Source organism: Camelina sativa, chromosome 11 (genome assembly GCF_030686135.1).
Source record: "Camelina sativa cultivar CO46 ecotype springtype chromosome 11, ASM3068613v1".
Classification (NCBI taxonomy): Eukaryota; Viridiplantae; Streptophyta; class Magnoliopsida; order Brassicales; family Brassicaceae; genus Camelina; species Camelina sativa.
In genome coordinates, this window is record NC_141890.1 from 30,922,692 (window position 1) to 30,949,720 (window position 27,029).

Genomic DNA, 27,029 nt, shown 5'->3' on the forward strand with positions numbered 1-27,029 from the left:
TAAGATCTGGCAGTTGGGGATTAAGACAACTATGATTGACGTTTTTTAGGTCAATGCCTCGACGGTTAACTTTCGAATTGGGGATAAGGTGATGAGGAGGCGAGCACTGAACAGATGTATGTGGAATATAATGGGTCTTCCAATGTTAGTTTCTTAGTGGTCTCCATTTGCGGAGGAGGTGCAACCGGAAATGCGATCGGTCAATCTATGGGTGACATTAAAGAAAGTTCCCCCAACCATGTTTTCTGAACAAGGTTTGGAGTTCTTGGCTAGTGCGGTGGGAACTCCGGTTCGTTTGCACCCGAAAACTGAAGCCTGTGCAAGCTTTGATGAGGCTCAAATCCTTGTTGAAGATGAGGCTCAAATCCTTGTTGAAGGTGAACTCCGGTTCGTTTGCACCACTTCCTTCAGAGTACGTCTTAGCGGGTGAAGAGGAAGGTGAACTAGATGCTGTTGTTCAGTACTCCTACCCTTGGTTGCCTCCACGGTGTACTGGATGTCAGAAGTGGGGACATCTACACACTTCATGTCTTGCTAATACTGCAGGGTCTATTATCACAGTGGAACAGGCGGCTACTAGTGTCTTACCACTGATAGCTGAATCTGTGACTGTGAGTACCTCTGCAACTTTGTTAAAGGAACCACATCAAGAGATAGCATCCCCACCATGTGCCAGTCCGTCTCATCCTGAAGAGGATGCAGGATGGACCACTCCGCCTAAAACCAGTCGCAGTCCGATGCAGGGACAAAATCTCCCTAAGTCTGGTGATATGTCCGGCTTATCAAAATCTTATTCGGCTCTTAGTTAGGAAGATCAAGATGAGGAAGGTGAGGAGGCGGTCCCTCAGGTGACTAAGGAAACAATGGGGGATGCGAAGGTTGATTTGGAGGACTCCTCCACTGTGGGAGGCGAACCTGCTGTGGATGGGAAGGGGACTATGGGGAATACCTCAAAGCTCTCTAAACCATTGGTGGATCCTCCTTTACGTCTGGTTTTGCCTAGAGACTCAAAGACAACACACAAAGTCATTCCCAACTCTTCTGCTTGAAATCAGAGTAAGAAGGGGTACCGTAAGCGTTAATTATGTCAGGGTTCTTTTGGAATGTCCGGGGTCTAAATAAATCAACTAAGCATTCCATTATAAAGAATTGGGTGGAGAAGAATAAGTTTCAGTTTGGGTGCCTTCTAGAAACCAGAGTGCAAGAGAGAAAGGTTTCTAGGTTGGGAAGGAAGATGTTTAAGAATTGGTCAATACTTACAAATTACGAGTTTAATTCGCGTGGTCGTATTTGGGTGATGTGGAGGAGTGATGTTTTGGTGACTCCGTTCTACAATAGTGAGCAGCTTATCACCTGCTCAGTAAAGCTACCTAACCAGACATAGGATTTCTTCTGTTCCTTTGTCTATGCGTCTAATACTGTGGCGGATAGGAAGGTGTTGTGGGGTGAGCTTCGTGATCATGTTGACTCTCCTCTTATTCGTAATAAGATGTGGTTACTACTGGGTGATTATAATGAGACACTTGATATCTTGGAGCATTCACAAATGGTAGATCATCCCATGGTTACTTCAGGGATGCGAGACTTTCAGGGACTGGTAAACTATGGTTCTATCTCTGATATGGCAGCGCATGGTCCACTGTATACTTGGTGCAATAAACGTCAAACATGTCTCATCTCCAAGAAGTTGGACAGAGCTATGGTCAATGATGTGTGGCGGCAATCTTTCTCTAGCTCCTACTGTACTTTCGAGTCAGGCGGATGTTCTGATCACCTCCGCTGTCGAGTCCAACTAAACGTTGATGTATTGGTTTCTGCTCGTAGTCATAAGCCCTTCAAATTTGTTAATGCGATAACAAAGCTAGAAGAATTCCAACCTCTCCTTGAAGAGTTTTGGAGAGACACTTCTCTGCTCCATATGTCCACTTCTACAATGTTTCGTTTCTCCAAGAAGTTGAAGGCGTTGAAACCGCTTCTACGCAGGTTGGCTAAAGACATAATGGGAAATCTGGTCAAGCAGACGAAGGTAGCTCATGAGGACCTTTGTCAAAAACAGGAACAAAATATGATGCATCCCTCACCTGCAGCCATGGAAGCAGAAACTGTAGCGTATAACCGGTGGGAGTGGATCTCTGAGTTAGAGGAACAGTTCTTAAAGCAGAAATCCAAACTATTTTGGTTGCAGATAGGTAATAAGAATAATAAAACCTTTCACAGGGCTGCTACATTACGGGAGGCGAACAATTTGATTTGAGAGATCAAACTACCTGACGGGTCTGTGACTAAGAACACAGAGGAGATTAAAGCTGAGGCAGAGCGTTTTTTCCAGGAATTCTTACAGTTCCTCCCATCTGATTATGAGGAGGTGTCAACGAGTTTTCTAGAAGGGTTGTTGTCGTAACGTTGTTCCACTGCGGATAAAACCTTGCTCTCTCGGTCTGTCACTGCCGACGAGGTCAAGAGTGCCCTGTTTGCTATGCCAAGTGACAAGTCTCCGGGTCCTGATGGTTTTACTTGTGAGTTTTATAAGTCTGCATGGAGCATTATCGGGAGTGAATTTGTGCTGTCTGTGCAATCCTTCTTTGAAAAAGGTTTTTTGCCAAAGGGAGTCAACTCAACAATCCTCGCTCTTATACCAAAGAAGTTGGAGGCCATTGAAATGAAGGATTATCGTCCAATCTCTTGCTGTAATGTTTTGTATAAGGTTATCTCCAAAATCTTAGCAAACAGGCTGAAATGCGTGTTGCCAAAATTCATTGCCGCCAACCAGTCTGCTTTTGTTCAAGATTGTTTGCTTATCGAGAATGTCCTCCTAGCTACTGAGCTTGTGAAGGATTATCACAAAGACTCTCTTTCCAGCCGTTGTGCCATTAAAATCGACATCTTTAAAGCATTTGATTCGGTCCAATGGTCCTTTCTACGTCATGTTCTCACGGTTATGGACTTCCCTCAGGAGTTTGTTCACTGGATCATGCTCTGTGTTACGACTGCTTCATTCTCTGTGCAAGTTAATGGTGACTTGGTTGGTTACTTTCAGAGCTCTCGTGGGTTACGGCAAGGATGCTCTCTCTCTCCTTATCTTTTTGTCATCTCCATGGATGTCCTCTCAAAAATGTTGGACAAAGTAGCCAGTCAACAAAAATTTGGATACCACCCTAGATGTAAGAACATTGGTTTCACTCATCTCATCTTTGCCGATGATTTAATGCTTCTTTCAGATGGAAGAGTACGCTCTATCGAAGGGTTGATGAGTGTTTTCGATGAATTTGGAAAATGTTCAGAATTGAAAATTAGTATGGAGAAGTCCACAATTTATTTGGCCGGTGTCACTGACACGGTTACTCAAGCGATTTTTGAACGATTCCCCCTTGGTGTGGGTACTCTCCCGGTCCGGTACCTTGGTCTTCCTCTGGTTACAAGAAAGTTATTTGCGGCAGACTATCTTCCACTCATTGATCATGTTAAAAAGAAAATCGGTTCTTGGACTGCAAGGTATCTTTCGTATGCGGGGAGACTGAACCTTATAAGCTCTGTTCTCTGGAGTATTTGTAGCTTTTGGATGTCTGCTTATCGGTTACCTCAGGAATGTCTGAACGAGGTTGATAAGTTATGCTCTGCGTATCTCTGGTCCGGCTCTGATATGACCTCAACTAAAGCTAAGGTGGCGTGGGAATCTGTTTGTAAACCGAAACAAGAGGGTGGTCTGGGACTGAGATCCCTTAGAGAAACAAAGCTAAGGTGGCGTGGTAATCTGTATGTAAACCGAAACAAGAGGGTGTAGCTTAGGGTTCATGAGTTGAATTGAATTGAGTTGACTCATTAATCTTGACTCATTTTGACATCCCTAAATGCTTTTGCTCCTTTTGTCTTTTTGATTTTATGTTGGATAATCGGCTAATTAGTAAGTATCAATTACGTTGAGTATTTTGTGACCAAAATGGAATATACTCTTTCGTTTGCTGTCATAATAGTAAAGTAATATATCTTGAGTTCTCTGTAAAACAAAAACTTATGGTCATTGAAGTTATTTCCATGGAAGTGCGTAGTTATTTTGAATTCTGAATTAGCGTATGTAAGGCTGGCTTGTGGTTCTTTTTTTTTTTAAAAATGTTTTATGGAAGAGAACTTTTCTAAGTCTTGTGGATCCTGCTACTAGGCTACTATAGCTACTCTCAGGTTCACAGTAAAAGAGAAGTTGAAAATGTTATAAATTGAGTTACAAGGGTTCTGAACAGATGTCCTGACAGCGAATAACTTGACTGAACTGATTAAAGCCGTGCAAAATTACTCGATCTCCTTGAATCCTCCAGTTTCACAAAATTGCGGATTTAACAATATAAAGCTGAGCTGATGTTAAAATCCTAGACATGGATTTTAACTCCTTTGTTATCTTCTTTTTTTTTCATTTCCATGTTGGTTTCAAGGAGATTTCAACTCTCTTCAAACACTTGGAGTTTGCAAGGATGTATCTTAATACTTTTTTCTCTTCTCTTGTTCCTCTATATTCTTTCCACTGATAGATCTTGAGTTTCGTTGACAAGCATAGAGGCACATCATCAGGTTGCTTGAACGAAATTGGAAAATCTTCACTCTCGAGAAGTTCCTGGGAAGCAAACAACAATTAAACATGTTTGCTAGTTCTTTTACTGCCCTTTTGTTAAATGCATGTGCAGGCACAAACCTGGTCAATGAGAAGAACTTCTACTTCAGGACAATTTTGAAGCAAAGACATTGATGGCTCAAACCAATCTGAATTGTCAGGACATATTGTACAATCTGTAAGCTGTGAGAAGTTGATGGCGTGACACCACGCAACCTGCAATATGAACACAACACGTACATAAGTTGTATAATCTGGTGGCAATTAATGTGATCATATATAACAATAAATATAAAAATAAAGGGAGGTTAAAAGTACCGTTCCAACGCATAGACATATCTCGAGATATCTGACCGAGGAAAGAGATTTCATAAATTTGTCATCAGGATATTTATAATAGTATATAACTGCTTTATCAAGGCTAGGCGGCTTGTTCTCAATCGAGCATGAGTTTGTCGAATAATCTCCGATGGTGAATTCCTCTAAATTTTCTGAATCTATGACCAAAGATCCTTCAATATCCTCTAGTTTTTGTTTCCAATTAAAATACCTTAAGGTCTCTAAAGATGGCACTTTTACACTAAACTTTGTCACGTTGTCTTGTTTATGTCGCTTCACATACAAATATTCGAGAATTGGACAACTAGATAAGAGCCTAACAACAGAATCTTCATCTTTGTATACCACATAGACAAGGACAAGATATTTGAGGGATGGGAGGCATACCGGAGAAGATGAAACATCTACATAAACCTTGTTGTAAAGACTGAGATCTACAAGCGTATCACATGTATAAAGGCTTTTAGGCAAGCTAGTAGGTTTGGCGGACCACATGAGATCGAACCCTAGTTCACGAACCCTGCGATCAACCGCACTTGCAATCCACTTCTCAACGTTGGCATCAATAGGACAATGTGGACCGAGTTCTATATCCAAAGTTTCTAATCTAGGTGCCTTGTGGAGTCGTAATGACTAGTTAAGAAACCACCAAATAGACCGTGGTCGCTTAGTTTTTCGAAATAAACGGCCAAGTAAACGGCCAACAGATTTTGTTTCGATCTCTGTGTACTCAAGTAGTGGCACCATCGTCCATATAGTTCGCCATCGTTTTGATAAAATCATGGTGGCCACTGCATCCTTTGTTGGAACCAATGACAAAATCCTCACAAGCAAATCGTCTGGCAATGCACTGATCCTATCTTCAACTCCATATCTCGAACAGCTTATGGTTCTTTGCTTCACAAATTGTTCGGCACTGTCAATTGAGTTTCTTATCATCTTTTTTCTCATCAATGAGAACTACACCGATAAACTAGAGTGTTTTTTTTTTATAATTCATTTCTTTTTCTCTTTTACATATTAGACGGTTCGTATGATCCTTTTATGATTCTCTCTTTCTCTGTTTCTTTGTATTTACCTTTTTTAAATTTAAATAAAATATGTTTGATTATTGTGCTTCCATTTTTCCATTTACACAATATTTTGTTACCAATGTTAATATCTTCCGATTTCCATTTTACCGATATTACAAAAGACCCTCCTTTATTTAACAACTTCACATCTCAACTTAACAGTTTCAAACTTTCAATTCGATTATAAAAACGAAAAAAAAAATCTAAATTCACAAGACTATTTTACAAAAATATTAGCCGAACATGTAATTAATAGTCTTAAATAATTATCTATTCTTTAAAAAAAATTATATATTTGAAAATGTTGTTGTCGACATTATTTGTGGATTTCGAAGAAAGAAGATAAAACCAGTTTGTGAATGCACAGCTAAGACAAAACCAGTACTTACTGGCGAGACATATAGACAGACATGACTTTAGTATGTATAGATATGTACTAAAGAAACATCTAAGAGACAGGTTCTACACCACAGATGATTAGTAATGAAAAGAAGGTGGTTGAGAGTAATCACCAGATTGAGTGGTTGTGGTGACATCACCATAGATGGCCTTAAGGGTGGACAGAGGTTAATGTCGTGAGGTTTCTGCTACCTTTACCAAGCCACCCACAACGAGACCAGTGTCCAACAATTGACAGAGGAACGTCTTTTATCTTTGTGTTTGTTACATTGAGAGTCTCAATGTTGATTGAAATATCTGGAAAACTTCTCAACCGCGAGCAACAACCCATGTCAACTTTCTCAAGAGATGCTAAGTTGATGTTGGTGGGAATAACTTGTAGCTTAGAGCACCATGACGCATCCAGCCTCTCCAGTTTGTGTAGATTCCTAATAGAAGAGGTGACAAAGGTGTCCATACAGGTGTTCACTTTAGTTCAAAGGTGTCCACCTTGTTGTTTCAGCTAGTCTCAGCTTCCTCAGTCAAGAGTTGGACACCACACTCGATAATCTTGTCATCATTGTACTGGCAGCTGAACTCAAACAGAATATCATTCATGGTAACATCAACTTCATGGCCTCTGTTTTGTTCATCAGATAGGTCACCCTCAAAAATAAATAGATGTTCGGATTGAGATCGAGGACACATATCTATTGGAAGCCGTGCAAAATTGCTAATGCTGTTAAGGTTGACAGACACCTCCTTTGCTTCTTAGATGGCAAGTTATAGTAACAACTCGGTAGTCCATGATTGGCGAAAGCAGAAGGCTAGCCTTAAATCTTGAGGATGCTGAGTAAGTCCCCTTTCCACCGGAAGACAGAGGGATGGTATTGGACTTTCCTGTAGCTTTGTGGGTCAACTCTGCAGGGACTTTATTTAATTGATGTGATGACGTCGATGGTGATCTTGATCTAAGTATGGCACATCATCTCAATATCACATTTGTATTCTTGATTATTGGGAGAAACCATATATACCCTGAGTGAGTGATCTGGTTGCAGAGAAACTTCTTGTCTTGTTTAATGCTTCACTACCATCTTAATTCTTACACAAAACTTGTCTTGAGATAATTATAAAAAAATTTAGCTCTCAAAGAGACTTCATTAATAGGGAAAACAGTCACTGATTCTGAGAAATTTGTCAAGAAAGAAAGACAAAAGTGTGGAATTAAACAAAAAAACTCATCTTTTCATCAAAATAAAATCGGATACAAACAGATACATTAATTTGAGACAATACTAATTACAGGAAGAGATGTGTTGTTGACTAACACTAAACACATCAAAGTTAAGGTAAGGACTAATTAAGCAGTGTTTTCCTTGAGATTTTAATACATAGATAAGCTAGGCCCATAGCCAAAATCACCAAAAGGAGGAAACCCAGGAACAAAGATCGGAGTTAGTAGCGGAAACGGTGGTGGTGGAGGTGGACCGTAGAATCTGGTCATCATGGCAAGGTGGATCTGTTGTTGTCTGTGCTCTAGACGATCAGAGATGATTCTATAGCCGAGTCCATAAACAAAGCCTTCAGCCTCTTGCACATCGGGGAAGATCTTAGTCATCTTAACGAAAACCCTAGCGGTTAATTCGCTATCTGAACCGGCGTGGTGAGCAGTACCAACACGGTCAAGTCCCAACGCATCCGCTAGATGCTCTAAACCTAAACGACAACCAAGCCCTTCGTATCTACCGGCGATAGCTTTAAGATCAAAAACAGAGCCGAGGGTTCTAGCTACGGCTTTCGCAAACATCGCAGGAGTCACGGGTAAAGACTCTCCTCTGGTGAAACACTTCAACATATACGCGATATCATACGACCCGTGAAACGTCACCCAAGTGATGTTCCTCGTCCTCTTCAGAATCCAAGAGAGATCATTGAAAAAACCGTCGATTTCAATTCCTTGTGCCCTAATCTTCTTCAGATCTAGACCGTTGCGTTTTAGGAACTCGATGGATTTCTCGTTTCTCTCGTCTTCAGCATCTCCGAAATCACAGAAGTTGATCTCCCAAGTTCCATCGACTCTTCCGTTGCTGTCGAACAGAGTTAGACCTAACTGGATCAGTTTCGTCCTGTCTACGCTGTAACTCAGGTCGGTGTATCGTTGATCATCCGAAGCGTGTTGCGGTGTATCCCTTAAACTACCTGGAAACTCTGTATCAAACGCTATAAAACGGTAGTTTCTCAGACAATCTTTGATCGAACTCATCTCTTCGTTACGATTCGACCTCCAAATCTCACGCCAATTTTTCATCGTACTCATCGTCATCTCTGTTTTTTTTTTTGTTGGTATAGTAATAAGAGCGTGTGAAAAAACAAAAATAAGAGAACAACAATACTTATAGTTTTAGTATTTTTGGAAAAAAGGAAAATTTCCTTTTTTCCAGTATTATTGATTTTATTATTCCTTTTTATATGACCGTTTGAATTATTTTTTTCTGATAATTACATGAATACCAATTTCTCTTTTACAAAAACAGATAGAGAGGTTCGGAACTTTTTATTTTTTTGGTTATCACAGTTAGAGAATTTCTTTTCCATTATGGAATTTTGGACATCTTTATTTATTTTTGTTTTGGTTATTAAAAGATATAAAAGTTAATCAAACCATTTTCTCAATATATGTCATCACTTTGAGTGTCACAAGACATAAAACTCAACCTAATAAAAACAATGCTACAAACTCAGATTACTATTTTTGTTGTTGTCTAAAATCAAAACTGAATTAATCAATTAAACCTATTTTCCAACATATTTCATTACTAGCTTAGTGTAAATGTGTAATAAGACTTACCATGTTTTGGATTTCCTTTTTTGGAGGTTTACGGTTGTTCCAACACATGCGGTTTTTCCCTGGATCCTATGGTTTATTTGGAAAGCCCGCAATGATAAACTTTTTCAGTAATCTGGATTCGAATCCTCTTGCCATCCTGCGGATAGCAGAGGATGAGGCAAAAGCATGGGCTCTGGCTCAGTCAGAGGACATGGTTTTAGTACCAGAAAATCCTGGCACAGGTGTTCCCGGCAGAAGCCGGGGAGTAGGGTTTCTTAGGTATCTTTCGAGTTATATTTGTTTTGTTGATGGTTCTTGGAAAGAAACGAATTGCTATGCGGGTAGAGGATGGTTTTGTACGTCGTCCTGGGGTGATGCCCCCACTATGGGAGCAGCCAACCTTCGCCGTAACCTTTCCCCTCTTCATGCCGAGATCGAAGCCCTTGTCTGGGCTATGTGATGTATGATTTGGACAAATAATTAATTTGTAATCTTTTTCACCGACTGCTCCAACTTAGTGAAGATGGTGTCTTCGCCTGCAGAGTGGCCAGCTTTTATGCCTTATTTGGTGGACATACAGGCAGACAAGGAGGAATTTGCTTTTTTCTCGTTAGTCTACATCCCACGAACTCAGAATGGTAAAGCGGATAATCTAGCGCGAAAAGTTCGCAAGGTTCCGCATTTAGTTACCTATATAAATAATGTCCCTACGAAGTGGTTCTTTTGAGTCAACCTTGTCCTTTGTTGTAAAAAAAAATAATAATAAAAGACTTACCATGTTTTCTTTGGTCGACAAAGACTCACATGTTAAGAAGCCAAAGTCCAAAAATAAACTTTTTTTTTTAATATTAATTAAGATGAATGGTTGCAATGACATCTCGTTTTAGATAAAATCTCAATGATCCCAGTCTCTGCATCAAATCTCAACAATCAGGATTTCTCAGCCTTACTTCAAGAATCTCAGTTGAAGAATGAACACAACATGTATTAATTTGCAAAAAGCCTTTTATGTACTTTTTGTTTAGGAGCATCTCTTTTATTTGGTAGCTATAACAATCTTATGTCTTGTTGTTGTTGTTGTTGTTATATCTTAATTCAACCAATCTTGTCTATTATTTTCGAAATATACACATTGTGTAGTTCTTTCTTGCTAAAAACTGTGATGCCTAATGAAGTTTTCATACATGTTTACTTATATGGGATTTTGCATAACGCATGACAAGTATCCTCTGTTTTCAACTCTGTTTCAGTACTGATTCATAGTGATCAACTTACGTTTATTAATCTACTAATAGTAACAATAACATATACAACTTATGCTGACTACTAGTGTTTGCAAGCTTCACACTCATATTAGAAGTGACTCTTTATACTGCTATTATGCCAGATGATTCGTTCCCTTCCATTATGTCTGCAGCAGCTTCCCACTCCCCTTACTCTATCTCCTGATGGTTACTTGGAAGCTTCGGTTGACTAGTTTGTGTTCACTTGTATAAGACACTGAGATATATATGGTTTCAGCTGTAACCAAATAGATATTCATTAGTAGAGCAGCCGAATCACACAACAACAAGCTTAATGTAATTAAGTAAGCATCCCCACCCATTTCAGGTACTTAACATTTATCAGGATCAATACCCCTAACGAGCTTCCACCAATACGACTTGTAAGAAGTTTTCTACGAGGATATCACTAATGTTTTGGTTCTCATGTTCAATTACGATGAAAGCAACATACTCTCGGCTACTTATTTTTCAGGAGAGCTAAATTAAACACTAGGAAGCTTATTGCATTAAGTAAGCAAGAAATTACAGGTTTCCTAACACAAAAACTTACAACAAACGACAAGATTTATCAGGATCACAAACCTAGTGAGCTTCGACCAATACGACTTGTAAGAAGATTTCTCACTAATGTTTGGTTCTCACATTCAGTCAAGATGCAATCAACATAATGGAGGAATCACAGACAGAAGGAACAAAAGAGTTTAGAGGGTGAAATGACAAACCTTAAACCCGGTGAGATCAGGGACTACGTAATTCGGCAATTTATGTTGATGCACAACGTATCCTCCTGTAAAAATCCATGTCACAAAACTTAGAGAAAGATAAAACGAAGTCTAGAAAACAAATGCAAAAAAAACTGTATATAATACTATCTACAATTCGGCTTAAGATACCATTTTCTTTAGGTGGAAAGCTAACAACTTTAACGATTCAGCTTAAGATACCATATTCAAGAAAGGTTGAGCCTCTGATCAGTCAAACTACACCATGTCGCAAAAGTTAGAGAAATGTAGAATTAAGTCTAGAAACAAATTCAAATGATGATCCAAAGTTGCAGTTAAAGTTGTTAGCTCTCCACCTAAAGAATCTAGTATCTAAAGCCAGCAATGTAAAAATCCTGAAACTTGGTTGGTAACAGCTTAGCTAAATTGCATAAAAGATCTAATTCAAAACAACTTGGTGATTAACACCAAGTAACAATATTCAATTACCAATGATCATCAATTGTGTTAAAGCTGTTGGCTTTCCACCTAAAGAATCTAGTCTCTTAAGCCTTGTATATTCCTAAACTTAGGTGATAAATAATAGCCTTGCCTTTTAGACAATCTTTATAAACTATAAAGGAGAAATTGGGACAATGGAGCAATACCTGATTCATAACATCTGGGTTAGCTTCAAATGGAAGCCATCTCTTAGTCGAAGAACCCTCGACTGCGGTCGCCATCTTCGGATCTTTCTGGTAGCAACTATAAACATAAATCTGATTCATAACATTTGGTTTCTTCTCCCATAGAGTGATGATAGTCTCACATAGCAAAAAAATACATAGCAAACTCATATGCATCAGACAAAGAATGTGGCGGTACCAAAATATGTAGGTTGTGTTCTTCTCCTTCTACCCCAAATCAAACTACCTATGATGTGTTAAAGAGATTTTGATCTTTCTTTAACAATTTATCATACCCCACTCTAAATGCACCTTCAACTTTTTTACTACACCTAAGTAAAGTATCCTCATGTCCTTTTGGTTCAAAATTTTGGACAAAGGTTGATTTTGTAAACTCAACTTAGAAACATAGTCATCAACCCTAATGCCCCTATAATTTCCTTTGAGGTTCGTCATAAAACATCTAAGTCTAAAATCAGTTGAGAGTTGGTTGTATAAAGCTCCAACGAGGTTAGTCTTACCAATTCCCGCATGACCCCAGATTCCAATCATCTTCGCCTCATCACACTATGCATAGCAAAGAGTTAAGTTTCTCACGTGACCTTTAAGTCCTAACAACCCGTCAAAACCCATAAATGGTGTGACATTCAGTTTGTTGGAAACATCTGTGGCAATCTTCTGGATCATCTTAACCTCATCATACCTGAAAAAGAAACAAAATCCTGTTGGTGAGACTTAAAGTTCTTTATATGTTTAGTTGTTCCAAAAGTAAACATCATGTAAAAAAAGAAAAAAAATACCACCAAAATCATGTTGGTGTGTCTAAAATTAGCAAAACTTTACCACAAAAGCAACGATTAAGAAAGACACAAGCACTTTAAGATAATGAACCAAAAGAAACTACAAACCCTTTTAGAGAATGTTCCCCTTCTATGTTTGCAACAACAGTCAAAGCTATACTCCATCTCAGCTTCTCCTCCTCCATCTTACTTTCACAAGCTATAATTATTATCCTTGCTTATTTCTCCAGTGTTACAGAACTGTGGAAATGCATGGAACGTTGCTTATGTACTCTCTGTAGTGAAAAACTGAAAATAGTATCATTCCATAATATTATCCGTATTTATTTAGTAGGAAAAATGTGACTACTACGGAATATTTAAAGAAAGAGGTTACTTATATGAGATCAAACTATCATGAAGATGGCGAGGAAGCTAAGGAATGACTTACCTCTTTTCAGGGGGTCTGGTCTAACCACTGATCCTCAGACTGGTTTGGCCTCATGAGATTACATGAGAAGTGTGTAGGTCGTATTCATCTTTGTATTTTTCTTCCTGAGACCAACTTTCGTAAACCAACTCTAGTGACCTGTATGTTTACTGTTTTTGATCTTCTCAACTAGTAAGACCTTCACAGCTTCAAAGTAGTCCAGTTTGCTGCTGCTACTTTCAGTTTCAAAGTAATCCACTTTGTTGCTACTACTCTCAGCTACAAAGTAGCCACTTTGCTGCTGCTACTTTCAGTTTTAAAGTAATCCTCTTTGCTGCTGCTACTCTCAGCTTCAAAGTAATCCTCTTTGCTGCTGCTACTCTCAGATTCAAAGTAATCCTCTTTGCTGCTGCTACTTTCAGCTTCAAAGTAATCCTCATTGCTGCTGCTACTTTCAGCTTCAAAATAATCCTCTTTGCTGCTACTACTCTCAGATTCAAAAGAGTCCTCTTTGCTGCTGCCACTTTCAGCTTCAAAGTAATCCTCTTTGCTGCTACTACTCTCAGCTTCAAAACAGTCCTTTTTGCTGCTGCTAATTTCAGCTCCAAAGTAATCCTCTTTGCTGCTTTTCTTAGTTATAACGTAGTCCATTTTTGAAGCTGTGTAGTCCACTTCGCTTCTGCTATTCGCAGTTCCAAAGTAGTCCACATTACTGTTGCCAACAGTTTCAAAGTTTTCCATTTCGCTGCTGCTACTCTCACCAATAAAATAGTCCACTTCACTGCTGCTACTATCAGTTTCAGAGTAGTCCAAGATCTGTACATCACACTCGATAATCTTTTCATCTTGTCCCACCCAGCAGAATTCAAATAGACTTTCGCTTGTAGTCACTTCCGCTTCACACTCAAGTATCTCGTCGAAGTGCTCTGTGTAGTTGAAGTCCATATATAGAATTTCTCTCGTAGTCCCATCTGCTTCAAGGAATCTGGATTTTATAAACAATCTCCCAAAAAATATTAACAGATGTTCTGTTAGGAAATGAGACTGTATTCCCGAGTATTGAAGTTGGTTAGTAAGCACACATCCTTTCCTTCTTAAACGACAAACTATTTTACTTATATCGCAGACCTTAAATCTTGAGAAAGTCCCCTCACCACCCAGACTCGTAGGGATAGTTATGCAGTTTCCTGTAGCTTTGTGAGTGAACTCTGTCGGGATCTCACTACCGGGTATGCATACATAACTACTACACCATGGTTGTATGATTACTCTTCTTGATTCTTCATCCATTTTCAAACAGTTGCGGAAGTTGAGTATTGCTACATACTCATGTGAAGAGAAACTTACACTTTTGAGCGATACACAATTAGTTGCAAAGAGGCTAAAAAAAACGCAAGAGAAAGACCTTGCACTGACACAAGCTTTCTACAATTTTAGGAGACGTAAAACACAATCTGGAATCTCCGTTATATCACTGTTGCTTAGGTCTAGCTTCCCTATACTTTTCGGGATAACTGTTAATCTCTTGAAGGCTCTGCTGCCTATAACAAGAAACCAGAGATTAGGCAAACGTCTATAAACTGGTCTAGGAATGTCTTCTATCAATGTACCACCAAGAAAGAGATCTTTGATATTCCTAGAAAGATCTGGAAAACTTCTCAATCGTGAGCAACCACTCATGTGGACTTCCTCAAGAGATGCTAAGTTGATGTTGGTTGGAACAACTTGTAGCTTTTTGCAGTCATTCATCTTCAACAATTTTAGTTTGTGTAGATTCGAAATAGAGGTGGGAAGCTCCATCAAACTTTTGCATGACATTAGTAACAATCTCTCCAGATTAGTAGCTTTGGAAAAATTTGGGATTTTCGTCAACTTATAGGAAGAGCTCAAATCTACCTCCTTGAGATTTGCAAAAACCTACACAACAATGGAGAAAATATTATATATAGGTTGAGCAGTTGAAGCATTACCTATATAAAATAAAATAAAGTCAACCTCGATTCCTCTCCAGAGATTCTCGAGCTTGCTGAATTGCATACGGAGCTGAATGAGACATTCCGGTCGAAATTTTGGAGGAAGGGTTTTTCTTGGGTATGAATCCCAATGTAGCAACCTTAGATTAGGTAGATATTCCATGTCCTCTAACAAACTAACATTTCCGTTGTAGAATTGTAAGAACTTAAGATTACGCATTCCTTCAAAGGCTCGCTTACTTATAGAGAACTCACCCATATTGGACATATCTAATGATATACCTATGACAGATCCAGTACCCTGTCAAATATTGCAAAAGAAGACTGGTGAAACTGATATCACAAACAAAATTAGGCAATTTCTAGAGAATGTAGATGTCCGAACTTACTGTTTCATTTCTCAGTACATCACGAATCTCTTCGGCCTCAATTAAAAACTGACGTTTCCCCGGCTCGCCAGACTGTTGAGCAACTATTTGCTTACCCAATTTTTGTAGTAGAGAGTGCATCACTCTCCAGCCATCAATATGCACAAGAGATTTCACAGCTAAACTCTTCAACGTATTTTCGACATCCAAGATACTGTCAGCGAGCATAATTGTCACGTAATCGACACTTTTGTAGTTGAAGAAGCATGCAATGTGAAGAAATAGAGATTGATCTTTCTTCGACAATCTGTCATTTCCCACCCGTAATGTGTCCTCAATTTTTCTATCAAGATTAGTTTCGATCCTAGATAATTGAAGTTCCCACTCGTGCTTGCTCTCCCCACGCAAAGATGAACCCACGACACAAAGGCCTAACGGAAGATAACCGCAACGCTTTGCTACTTTATATGCAAGCTCTTCAAAACAATCTGGTATAGAACTTTGTCTGAAAGCAGAGAGACATAAGATCTCAAGAGCTTCTCCCATGGATGGAAACTCAACATGGTAGATATCGTTAATATCCCATGTGCCTTAAAAATCTTCTAATCTTTTGTGGTAACGATGATCCGACTTCCCTGACCGAACCAAGAAGTTTCTTTAGCCAAAACCTCTAATTGCTCTAGATCATCTACATCATCAAGAATGATGAGCACTCTTTGATCTTGAAGCCATTCTTTTATTGCGCCTAGATGATGTATCTTCATATCCTTTTGGCTCAAAATCTCAGACAGAAGTTGTTGTTGCAACCACAACTTGGAATCATGGTCATCAACACCCATCATGTACTTATAATTCCCCTTGAGGTTTCCTAAAAAGCATTTAAATCTAAAACTACTAGAGAGTTGGTTATATATAACTCCAGCAATGGTGGACTTACCAATTCCCGCGGGACCCCAAATTCCAATCATCTTGACTTCATCAATTTCCAAGCATAACAAAGAGTTCAGTTTTGTCAAGTGACCTTCCATCCCACCAAACATATCAAAATCCCTTGACAGTAGTGTAACATTCAGTTTGATCGAAACATCCGTGGCTATCTTTTCAACCATTGCCGCTTCATCATCCCTAACCAAAAGGAATATAAAATTAACATTATAGAAACTTCACCATTGAAACATTGATGAAGACAGGTTAAAAAAAAAAACACACATTTTCTTATTATATTGAGCAAAAAGAAACAACAAACCAGTTTAGAGAGTGTTCCCTAGCAATGGTTGCTACATATGCCAAAGCTTCGATCCATCTCTGCCTCACCTTTTCAGTTTTCCCTTGACAAGTTTTCTCGAAAGCGCTCCCGAAGTCTCCACTCTGTTTCCGTACATGGGAGGGATCAACTTCGTAAAAAATGGTCATCACAATCTGCTCAAATGCTTCTTTGCATCTCAAGATCTCAACCAATTCATCTAAACACCAGCTAGAAGAAGCGTACTTCTCCAATCGAGAGAACCACAACCGAGACTCTGGATTCTCCAATCGCTTGCACAAGCTCAGGTCCGATCGTGTGGCCTCTCTCGATGCCTTGATCCTTGAAGGTCGTGATACCTTTGCTTGCGAATTGATTGTGTAAATGACTGAGAAACCCTCTACGGACGTCTGGGCCGTGAAACCTCGGAAACACATGGTTTCTCTTGATGCGAGACGAAGAAGAAGCCATGAGAGAGATTTAAGAAGAAGAAGGTTTTAGTTTAGTTATGAAGAAACAAATCCCGTAAAAGAGGAAGAGAAATTGTCAAAGGAATTTGTATGAAACTGTAAGGAAAAATACAAAAACATGACTCCCCAAAGTCGTCGAGGTGGAGGACCACTGCCACTGGGCTAATTTTGATTTTGCAAAGTTGAAATTAAAATAGCCGTTGAGGACCACTCGGCACTGGCCATATTCTCGGAGAATAAACATTGGAAAATCAGATTTAGCTCTCAGAGATGAAAACATTACCCAGAGACGACGAGTGTAAGAAGAAGAAGAAGTAACTTTGCAAAATTCATAAATGGGCCCTTGAAATTGGGTTATAGTCTTGAAATTGGGCCCTTGAATTCATAAATGGGCCAAGCTTGACCCATAAATAATAGTATATTTTGTCTTTTTTTTTACTCGGGTTTGGTCTTGTTTAGTAGGTTTGGAATTTTTTTTGTTTAGAAAGGTTTGGTATGGTAACGTTTGACTAAAATTAAAATAACCGGAATTGAGTTCACTTGGTCAATAACTGGGAAAACTACAAAGCCATAGAGCGTCGTCCACTCCACATCTCTTAAGATTGACCCCAAAGCGACGAAGCAACAATGACAAGGCTTTTTATTTTTTTCCCTCTTTTAAACCAAACGATGTTATCTAACAATTTTGGAAGGGATTCAATCACGCAAAAGTCAGAACCTAGTGTAATGACAAGATTGGGATACGTTTATCTAATGAAATCAGTATTGTTCATTACAATACTAATTTCTTGAGAAAATTCCCTGAACTCTTTTATTTTCTGTTTTCACTTTGCAATTTCATTACAATCTTCCTGTTTACCATAATTAATAAATCTATTGTTTGAGTCTAAAATCCTTTTGGATTAGATCCTGATCTCTTAATAGCTCTATGCTAAATTTGAGCATAACAGATAACTTTGAACCTTCAGCTTCATAGTCTTCATCTCCATATGTGTGGTGGTTGTTGCCTTCAGTTTCGCAGTAGTCCACTTCGCTGCTGCTACTCTCAGTTTCAAAGTCCGATTCGCTTCTGCTACTCTCAGTTTCAAAGTTCTCTGCTTCGCTGCTGCTACTATCCTCAGCTTCCTCCGTCATGCTCTGTACACCACACTCAATAATATTGCCATCGAAGGAACAGTTGAACTTAAAAAGAATCTCACTTATAGTGACGTCCACTTCAGGCCATCTGTTTCGTTGCCCATGATACAATTTACCATGGAATATAAACAGATGTTCCGACCGAGGAGGGCAAGCTGAAGACCATGCCAAGTCACAGATTTTAATTGCAACACCTCTTTTGCTCATTCGAGTACAACTTATACTGTGATACCGGTGGCCCACTGGCAAAAGTCGAAAGCAAGCCTTTAATCTTGAGGAAGCAGAGAAAGTACCCGGAGCGACTGGGACTGTTATGGACCTCCCTGCAGCTTTGTGACTGAACTCTGCTGGTATTTCTGTACCTGGTAAGCATATATACTCGTAAACTGATTGTTGCATGATTACTCTTCTTGATTCTTCATCCAGTTTCAAGCAGTTGTAGAATGTGAGTACCATGAATGGGTTATGGAAAGAGAACCATACTCTCTTGAGTGATACACAGTCGTTTGCATTTAAGGTTTCGAGCGAGGGAGGAAGAGCTTGAATTGTCACGAGCTTTTGGCAGTTTACAACGATAAGATCTATTAGATGCGGGAGGTTTATGACGCAATCTGGAATCATCTTTATATCGCTGTTACTAAGATCTAGCGAAGTTATACTTAGCGGGGCATGTGTTAATGTCTTGAGGCTGCTGCTGCCAATCTTAAGGCACTCAAGACGAGACCAACATCCAGCAACGGATGGAGGGACATCTTTTATCTTTGTTTTTCCGACACGGAGAGTCTTGATGTTACTGGAGATATCTGGAAATCTACTCAATTTCGAGCAATAACTCATGTCAACTTTCTCAAGAGACGCTAGGTTGATCTTGGTGGGAATAACACGTAGCTTGGAGCAGCCCCTCATATTCAACTTACTCAGTTTGTGTAGACTCGAAATAGAGGAGGGAAGCTCCACCAAACTGGCGCACTTCGTAAGTTTCAACGTCTCGAGATTAGTAGCATTTGACAGATTTGGGATTTCTTTCAATCTACGGGAATAGCTCAGATTTATGCTCTTCAGATTAGGGAGGCGCTGCATGTTAAACAGAACAAATGATAAATCTCTTTATTTAGGTAGAATCACTCCAAGCACAAGATATATCTTATTATATATATACCAACCTGGATTCCTCCCCACAGCTTCTCAAAGTAACTGTGTTCCATATGAAGTTCGACGAGACGTTCCGGCTGAAATCTTGGAGGAAGATTTTTTCTCGGGTAATGATCCCAATGTAGTAACCTAAGACGAGGTAAATACTCCATATCTTGTGGTATTTGCAAAGTACCTTTGCCACCAAACAAACTCCTATAGATTCTTAGGAAACGGAGATTACGCATTCCTTCAAAAGCCCCTTTACTCACAGAAACCTCTCCGATATTGGATGTATCATATGATATACCTATGACAGATCCAGTACCCTACCAAATATTGCCAAAGACAACTGATGAAATTGTTATCACTAGAAGAGAATAGGGAATATATATATATGTAAGAACTTAAACTTACCGTTTCGGTTGTCAATACATCGTGAATCTCTTCGGCCTCGATTAAAAATTGACGTTTCCCGGCTTCGTCAAACTGTTCAAGAACTATCTGTCTACCCAATTGTTGTAGTAGATGGTGGTGCATCACTATCCGTCCATTAGTAGATATATGCACGAGAGATTTATCGGCTAGGGTCTTCAAGCCATTTCCAACATCCAAGTTACAGTCAGAAAGCATAGACATCACATAATTTACGACTTCATTGTTGAAGAAGCATGCAATGTGCAGGAATAGAGATTGATCTTTCTTCGACAATCTGTTATAGCCCACTTTTAATACGTCCTCAATTTTTCCATGAAGGCTAGTTTCGATCCTAGATAATTGAAGTTCCCACTCGTGCTTGCTCTCCCCACGCAAAGATGAACCCACGACACAAAGGCCTAATGGAAGGTAGTCGCAAAGATTTGCTACTTTATATACAAGCTCTTCAAAACCTCTTGGTATACAAGTTTGTTTGAAAGCAGAGAGACATAAGATCTCAAAAGCTTCTTTCACGGATGGATAATCCACATGGTAGATATCTTGAATTCCGTGAGCCTTGAGAATCTTCTTATCTTCAGTGGTAACGATGACCCGACTTCCAGAACCAAACCAAGAAGAGTTGTAAGCCAAAACCTCTAATTGCTCTAGATCATCTACATCGTCAAGAATGATGAGCACTCTTTGATCTTTCAGCCGATCTCTTATTGCACCTAAATGATCTGTCTTTATATCCACTTGGTTCAAAATCTTAGACAGAAGTAGCTGTTGCAGAGACCTCTTGGATTCATGGCTATCGACACCCACTATGCTCTTAAGACTTCCCTTGAGGTTCCCCATAAAACATTTAAGTTGAAAACCACCAGAGAGTTGGTTAAATAAAGCTCTAGCAATGGTTGTCTTACCAATTCCTGCAGGACCCCAAATTCCAATAATCTTCTTCGGCTTCGGATCATAACAGCCAGGCCATAACAAAGAGTTCAGTTTTGTCAAGTGAGCTCCAAGTCCCACCTTCCCGTCAAAATCCCTGGACGGTGTGATATTCAGGTTGTTTGAAACATCTGCAGCAATCTTTCGGATCATCGCTGCTTCATTAGCCCTTACAAAAGCAAAACAATATGGCGTTGGCATGGTACGGTGGGTCTAAATTTCAAAAAAAAAAAATATTGAAGCATTGCTTGAGAAAGAAGATAAAGCAATCAAGACATACCAATTAAGAGAGTGCTCCCCTTCTATGTTTGCGACATCGGTCAAAGCTTTGCTCCAACTCTGCTTTACCTCTTCAGTTTTCCCTTGACAAGTCTTTTCGAAAGCGCTCCCGAAGTCTCCCCTCTGTTTCCGTACATCTGACGGATCAACCTCGTAAAAAATAGTCATCACAATCTGCCCAAAAGCTTCTTTACACTTGAAGATTTCAACGAGTTCATCTAAACACCAGCTGGAAGAAGCATACTTCTTTGAGAGCAACACAATCGAGACTCGTGATTGTCTAATCGCTAGTACGAGCTCAGGTCTAATCGTCTGACCTCTCTCGATCTCCTGGTCCTTGAACGTCGTGATACCTTTGCTTGCAAAGTGATTTTGTAAATGACTGAGAAATCCTTTGCGGACATCTGGACCGTGGAAACTCGGAAAGACTTGGTATCTCCTGATGCGAGTTGTGAACAAAGAAGAAGAAGCCATGATATGCAATGAGAAGCTACTACAATGGAGAGAATATTTTCTGTGTATTTCTTAGACGCCGCTCTTTGCAAGTCTTTTTATTGACTACAGAGGAGGTCTTCTTCGAAAATGTAATTACAATCAATTTAAAAATCACAAACGTATTAATTAACCTTGACCGCCAATATACAATTTCCATGGTTTTGAATTAAGTATCACAATGTCTAATTTGTTTATTTATTTAAGCAAAACGCGTAATGAGAAGAGAAATTTCGAAGAAATTTGAATGTAACTTTTGTTATACTCAAAAGATTATATACGTTTGATTTAAATACAAAAGAAAGCATGCTTCCACGAAAGTATGTTGTGGCTTCCATACGGATAAACCGGTTTTTGTGCCGATGCTCACGGCTCACATCGCTGGTGGAATGCAAGTCCGCGTTAATCGAAGAGGTCCTTCTCGTTGAAGATACCATATAAACAATGTAAAATTTAAATAAAAGATTTAAGAAAAAAAAAAGTAACATTTAAGATTAAAACAATTTAATCCTATAAAAAAAAAGATTAAAACAATTTAAAGATATAAAATGTTTCAATACTTTGTAAAGTCAAAATGAAATCAAATATCTATTATAGACTTTTTAAAAATAAGATGTTTTAATAGATGAAAACATACAATACTTAATAATAATACACTGTATGTTTTACTCTTTTAAAAAACTTTTTTTTTTGTTATTGTCATTCTAAGTAAAACTCGAGATTAAAAATTAAAGATATTATAATATATATATATATATATTATGATAGATTAATTCATAAAGTAGATGTTTAATATTTGAAAAACACACAATACTCAATAAAAATATATGGTATATTTAATATTTTTCTTTGTTTTTATCAAAATAATTTGAAGATATATAAAATGTTTTTATAGTTCAAAAAAAATTATAATTTGGTAGACTAATTAAACTAAAGAAGAGTTTCTAAACCTACAAAAAACAAACAGTATTCAATATATATGGTAAAACCAAACCAACAAAACTCATATACCAAATTAACACTGACAACGTTACAGTGTGTATGTGGTTATAATATCCAACAAAAATCTAATATTGTATTTAATATTTACTAGATTATGACCGGCGATATACCGCGGGAAAAATTTTTACATAATTTTTTTTGTTTATATACTATTTTAATACTAATTTTGTTAATATATTATTTTGTTAATATTAGTGATTTAGTCTATAATTTGCGATATACCGCACAACAATTTTTGTTTAATATAAGTGTAGATGCAGTATGAGCTTTTGATGGTAACAAATAAATCCACACAGCTCGTGAGAAATCATCAACTATAGTGAGGAAAAACCTAGACCCGCAAATCGCTGTTGTCCGATATGGACTCCATAAATCGCAATGAACCAATTCAAAAACCATAGTAGTTTTGTTAATACTCAAAGGAAATGGGTCTCTTGTTTGTTTAGAACGAATACAAACGTCACAAGTAAACACTCCTACTAGTATTATCAGAAAACTTCAACATCTCTATAGTTGTAGATATACGAACCAAATTTAACTAAATCAGTTTGGTTCGACATATTTTATATTGGTATTGTTAGTAAAATGAAAATTTAGCCCGTATTAAAGTATCATATTAGCGATATTTTATTTTTTAGTATTATCAATTCAATCATGTCATATCATATAACCCGTCATGTAATATAACTCGTTTATGTTATTTTGAAAATTTAATATGTTTAAATATTCATAACTTTAAACTTTTTATTAAGTTTAGATATATCAGTTATGAATTATAAACTTCTTAAAAATTATAATTTACTATATACGGTAAATTTACTATATATGTATGTTAGACACACACTTTTTATATTAATTGAGTAATATATGTTTGTTTAAAAAAAAATAAATCACAATATATGCAAGAAAAAAAATATTTTTATTATTTTTATGTATTATATGATGATTCACTATATTTAAAAATTAAAATAATAAAAAAAGATGATAAAAGAATAAAATTTTATAATCTAGAAGAAATTTTTTAAATATCTATATTAATTGTAGACTATTATGTGGATATTTAAAATATTTTAATTATGTTTGGTTATAAGGATAGTAAAGATAGTTTTTTTTTTGTTTACCCAAACTCTTCATTCAAACTAACAAATACAAAGGGATAGAGCATATTCGAACATGCTCGAATAGCTAACTTGAAATTAAAGCACAAGAACAAGCAAAAAAATTAAACATAGAGACACAAACTTGACAAAGCTTGATAGGGAACCAGGAGATGTGTCGAAACAAACTATCACAAGAACACCCATGAAAGAAGATGCATACAACACGAAAAGCTCAACTGGGAAGATGATAGTCACCAAACACTGTGACTTTGAACTGAATTTCGAGCCATCAACAGTGGCTCTAGGCTGAAGGCAACCTACAGGGACGCCGGAGAAGGTTCTGGTGAACAAGCACCGCCAAATTTGGGCGGAGCCGAACCAACAAAAGTGGTTATGGACTAACTGTAAAGAGGACCTGACGGAGAAGTATCTGAAACAGGTAGGGAAGAGCAGGAGAAGTATACGGTGCTCTGTTGGGGGTGGAAGCAGGAGGTGCCTCGAGGAGTTGCAACGTGGTGGCGGTTGCCGGGAGGAACAGCTACAAACACACCAAATGAGACCATCAGGTTCGTCTGGTTCTGCTGGTTGGCACAAGAGGCGGAGATGGGGTCGATGGATAACCTACGAGGGGGAACTCCGAAAGAACAAAAGACTGAAACCGGAGTTTAGAGGCGGTTGGGGACTTAGCCCGACGAAGGAGGACAACGGACTGGGAGAGAAAAGTTCTCCGAAATCTCGCCGTGGAGCTCTCAGATCCCGACTTGGGCTGAAAAGCAGAACCAAACGAAGACATTGCCAGAAGGAGGCGAGCGACGAAAGAAGGTAGAACACGGCGGAAGTAGCGCCGGATTAAAACCGGAAATACGGTTCAAATACACCCTTGAGCCAAGGAGTGGCAGGAAGCTCAACAGACACAAGCCCAACAGACACACAACCCGGTCAGACCTATGGCTTCTGGAGTGCGAACAACACTGCTCTCACCGAATCAAATCACCTGCTCCACTGATGCAGCTTGGAGAGAAAACGAACACACGGGTTGCGGCTGGATCTTCAAAGACCAATCCGGTGAAATCCTGATCAAAGGAACCTCAACTGAAACACACATCCGATCACCCTTTCCCGAAGGAACTCCATGGGATTCTATATGATACCCACTCTCTTCTCTCTCAATTTGATCTATGTAATTTCTTTTACATCCCTAGAAATTATAATCGTCAGCAAAAAATGCCCTAGGGGGTATCTATATCGCAACCTGATTAAGTTTAATTGAGTTTATGATTTTATATTATAATTAACTGATTTTTAATGTAGATAATACAATGTTATATATATTTTAGTGTATTGGCAATAAAAAATTGTGCTATTGAATTGTGATTTAGTACATATATTTCCATAAAAGAAATCATAATTAAGGGAGGTAAGATATTGTTGTTAACATTCTCGATTAGACTTATGATTTTATTACAAATATTTTATTTTTTTTTGAAAAGGATATTACAAATATTTTATCCAAGTTTTAATATTTATTTAAATGATAAATGATTAATTATGCAAATCTTACAAATTAAAGGTTAGAATACAAAATGTATTTCAAAAATGTTAACATCATCCTTTTCAAACGCGAAGCTAAAATGCCACAAAGTAGCAAAAATTAATCTGGCATGCCAATTTTTAATCTAAATGCCATAAAAACGTGATATTTCCAAATTACTTTTAATGAAATTAAAGACGAAATACAACTGAGAGAGAAATGGACAACTAGTACAATAGAAACAACTAATACAATTCGTATAACTGAGATATAATATTATAACGAGTATAACTGATAAAGAATAGTTGGCTCTCGAACAATTTAATGATGCAATGCTGGCTAAGCAGTATTGGCGGCTAATTCATTATCCGAACTCTCTAATGGCTCGAGTGATGCGTGGCCGATACTTTAGGAAAAAACATCCTTTATTGGCAACTAAACCTTATTCTCCATCCTTTGCGTGGAGGAGCATATTTTCAACTAAAGGACTAATGGAACAAGGGGCACGGTGGGTAGTAGGTTCTGGATGTAATATTTCGGTATGGAGGGATCCTTGGATTCCGGATCACCAGCTAATGGTAGGGGGAGAGATCTACATCCTAACCTGATGGTCAACCACTTAATTAATCCCCTGACGATGGATTGGCATATGCCTATTCTTGAGGAGTTTATGGACCCAGCGGACATTCCGCTTATCTGAAGTTTGGCGGTTAGTAAGTCTTTTAAATCGGATAGCTTGATATGGCATTATGCTAAGTCCGGAAAGTATTCGGTGCGATCGGGTTATAGGTTAGCATGGGAATCACTTAAGGATGTTGATTACAGGCCATCGTGCACAGTCCTGAGGGCACAAGCTTGGAAACTTGAAGTACCTCCTAAGGTCCAGCATTTTTTCTGGCAGGTGGCGTCGGGTTCTCTTCCCGTGATGGAACGGATCGCTCATCGGGATGTCCGATATGATGTTACGTGTCAACAGTGTGGTTATGAGGTGGATTCTATTAATCATGCTCTTTTTGAGTGTGTACGTTCGCGTATGGTTTGGGAGTTGTCTCCGGTTCAACTGATCCCGAATGGATTTCCCTATGGATCAATGTATTCAAATTTAGACTTTCTCTATTGGAGGGCTTCCTCCAATTCTGGGGGTTCTGGTAGTGGCTATGTGCTTCCATGGATATTGTGGACAATTTCGAAAGACAGGAATAAGAAAGTTTTTCAAGGGATTGAGGCAGAGCCAATTGATATTATAAATCAGGCGTCTAACGATAAACTTCTTTGGGAGGAGGCCAAGTCCTTCTCTGCGAATTACTTGGAACCTCAGCTATCCCCGGAGGTACGGGATTTTTCTTTCTCGATGCCAGGTTGATGGTTCCTAGAAAGGTTTGGGATGGTGGTATGTTAATCGCGAAGATAGGACGCTACTTTTGGGAGCACGAAGCCTTAGACGTAGTCCAACACCTCTTCATTTGGAGTTACAAGCCTTGATATGGGCTATGGAGTCTCTTCGGGCGGTGGGAGTAGATTGTCAGAATTTTGAGACGGACAGTTCCGAGCTGGTGGCGATGGTGCAGTCCCCCGATGATTGGCCGACCTTCTCGAATTTACTGGAAGATTTTCATCCCTTCAGATTATCCTTCTCCTCCTTCACTCTGACCCAGATTCCGAGGACGACAAACGTGAGAGCAGACTGTCTGGCTCGTTCTTCAAGATCTTTAGTTTCTGAATTTACTTTTGTAAACTATTTCCCTCCAGTTTGGGCAACCAATCTCGGAATCATCTTTTAATTTAATGTTTGGTTCAAAAAAAAAATTGATAAAGAATGGGATAACTGGTACAATT

At 38.5% G+C, this 27,029-nt stretch overlaps 3 protein-coding genes and 3 pseudogenes across 5 annotated transcripts; 2 read left to right on the forward strand and 4 right to left on the reverse strand.

The window, feature by feature from the left end:
- Positions 1-1,489: 1,489 nt before the first annotated feature.
- Positions 1,490-2,254, forward strand: LOC147934647 (uncharacterized). Its single transcript, XM_087472720.1, has one exon. The coding sequence runs from the start codon at positions 1,490-1,492 to the stop codon at positions 2,252-2,254; it is 765 nt and encodes a 254-aa protein (XP_087328846.1).
- A 2,058-nt stretch (positions 2,255-4,312) lies between these two features.
- LOC104728452 (putative F-box/FBD/LRR-repeat protein At1g22000) lies at positions 4,313-5,705 on the reverse strand (annotated as a pseudogene).
- Positions 5,706-6,909: 1,204 nt separating this feature from the next.
- On the reverse strand, positions 6,910-8,716 carry LOC104724517 (putative CCR4-associated factor 1 homolog 8 pseudogene; annotated as a pseudogene).
- Positions 8,717-9,287: 571 nt separating this feature from the next.
- Positions 9,288-9,680, forward strand: LOC147934648 (uncharacterized). Its single transcript, XM_087472721.1, has one exon. The coding sequence runs from the start codon at positions 9,288-9,290 to the stop codon at positions 9,678-9,680; it is 393 nt and encodes a 130-aa protein (XP_087328847.1).
- Positions 9,681-10,480: 800 nt separating this feature from the next.
- Positions 10,481-17,443, reverse strand: LOC104724518 (disease resistance protein RML1A-like; annotated as a pseudogene). The gene is made up of 9 exons (XR_015570553.1): positions 16,690-17,443; positions 16,381-16,568; positions 15,465-16,311; positions 15,098-15,376; positions 13,124-15,019; positions 12,802-12,968; positions 11,876-12,596; positions 11,229-11,293; positions 10,481-10,741 (listed from the first exon to the last, which is right to left on the reverse strand). The product of XR_015570553.1 is annotated as a disease resistance protein RML1A-like (transcript).
- A 476-nt stretch (positions 17,444-17,919) lies between these two features.
- Positions 17,920-21,731, reverse strand: LOC104724520 (disease resistance protein RML1A-like). 2 transcript variants are annotated; one of them, XM_087471125.1, is made up of 5 exons: positions 21,070-21,637; positions 19,842-20,958; positions 19,457-19,753; positions 18,332-19,367; positions 17,920-18,250 (listed from the first exon to the last, which is right to left on the reverse strand). In XM_087471125.1, coding segments are annotated over exons 1-5 (2,925 nt in total). In that variant the 5' UTR covers positions 21,543-21,637; the 3' UTR covers positions 17,920-18,248. The 2 variants fall into 2 exon arrangements, with proteins under 2 accessions (XP_087327251.1, XP_010441319.1); XM_010443017.2 differs by having other exon boundaries at positions 17,920-19,367; positions 21,070-21,731.
- Positions 21,732-27,029: the final 5,298 nt, after the last annotated feature.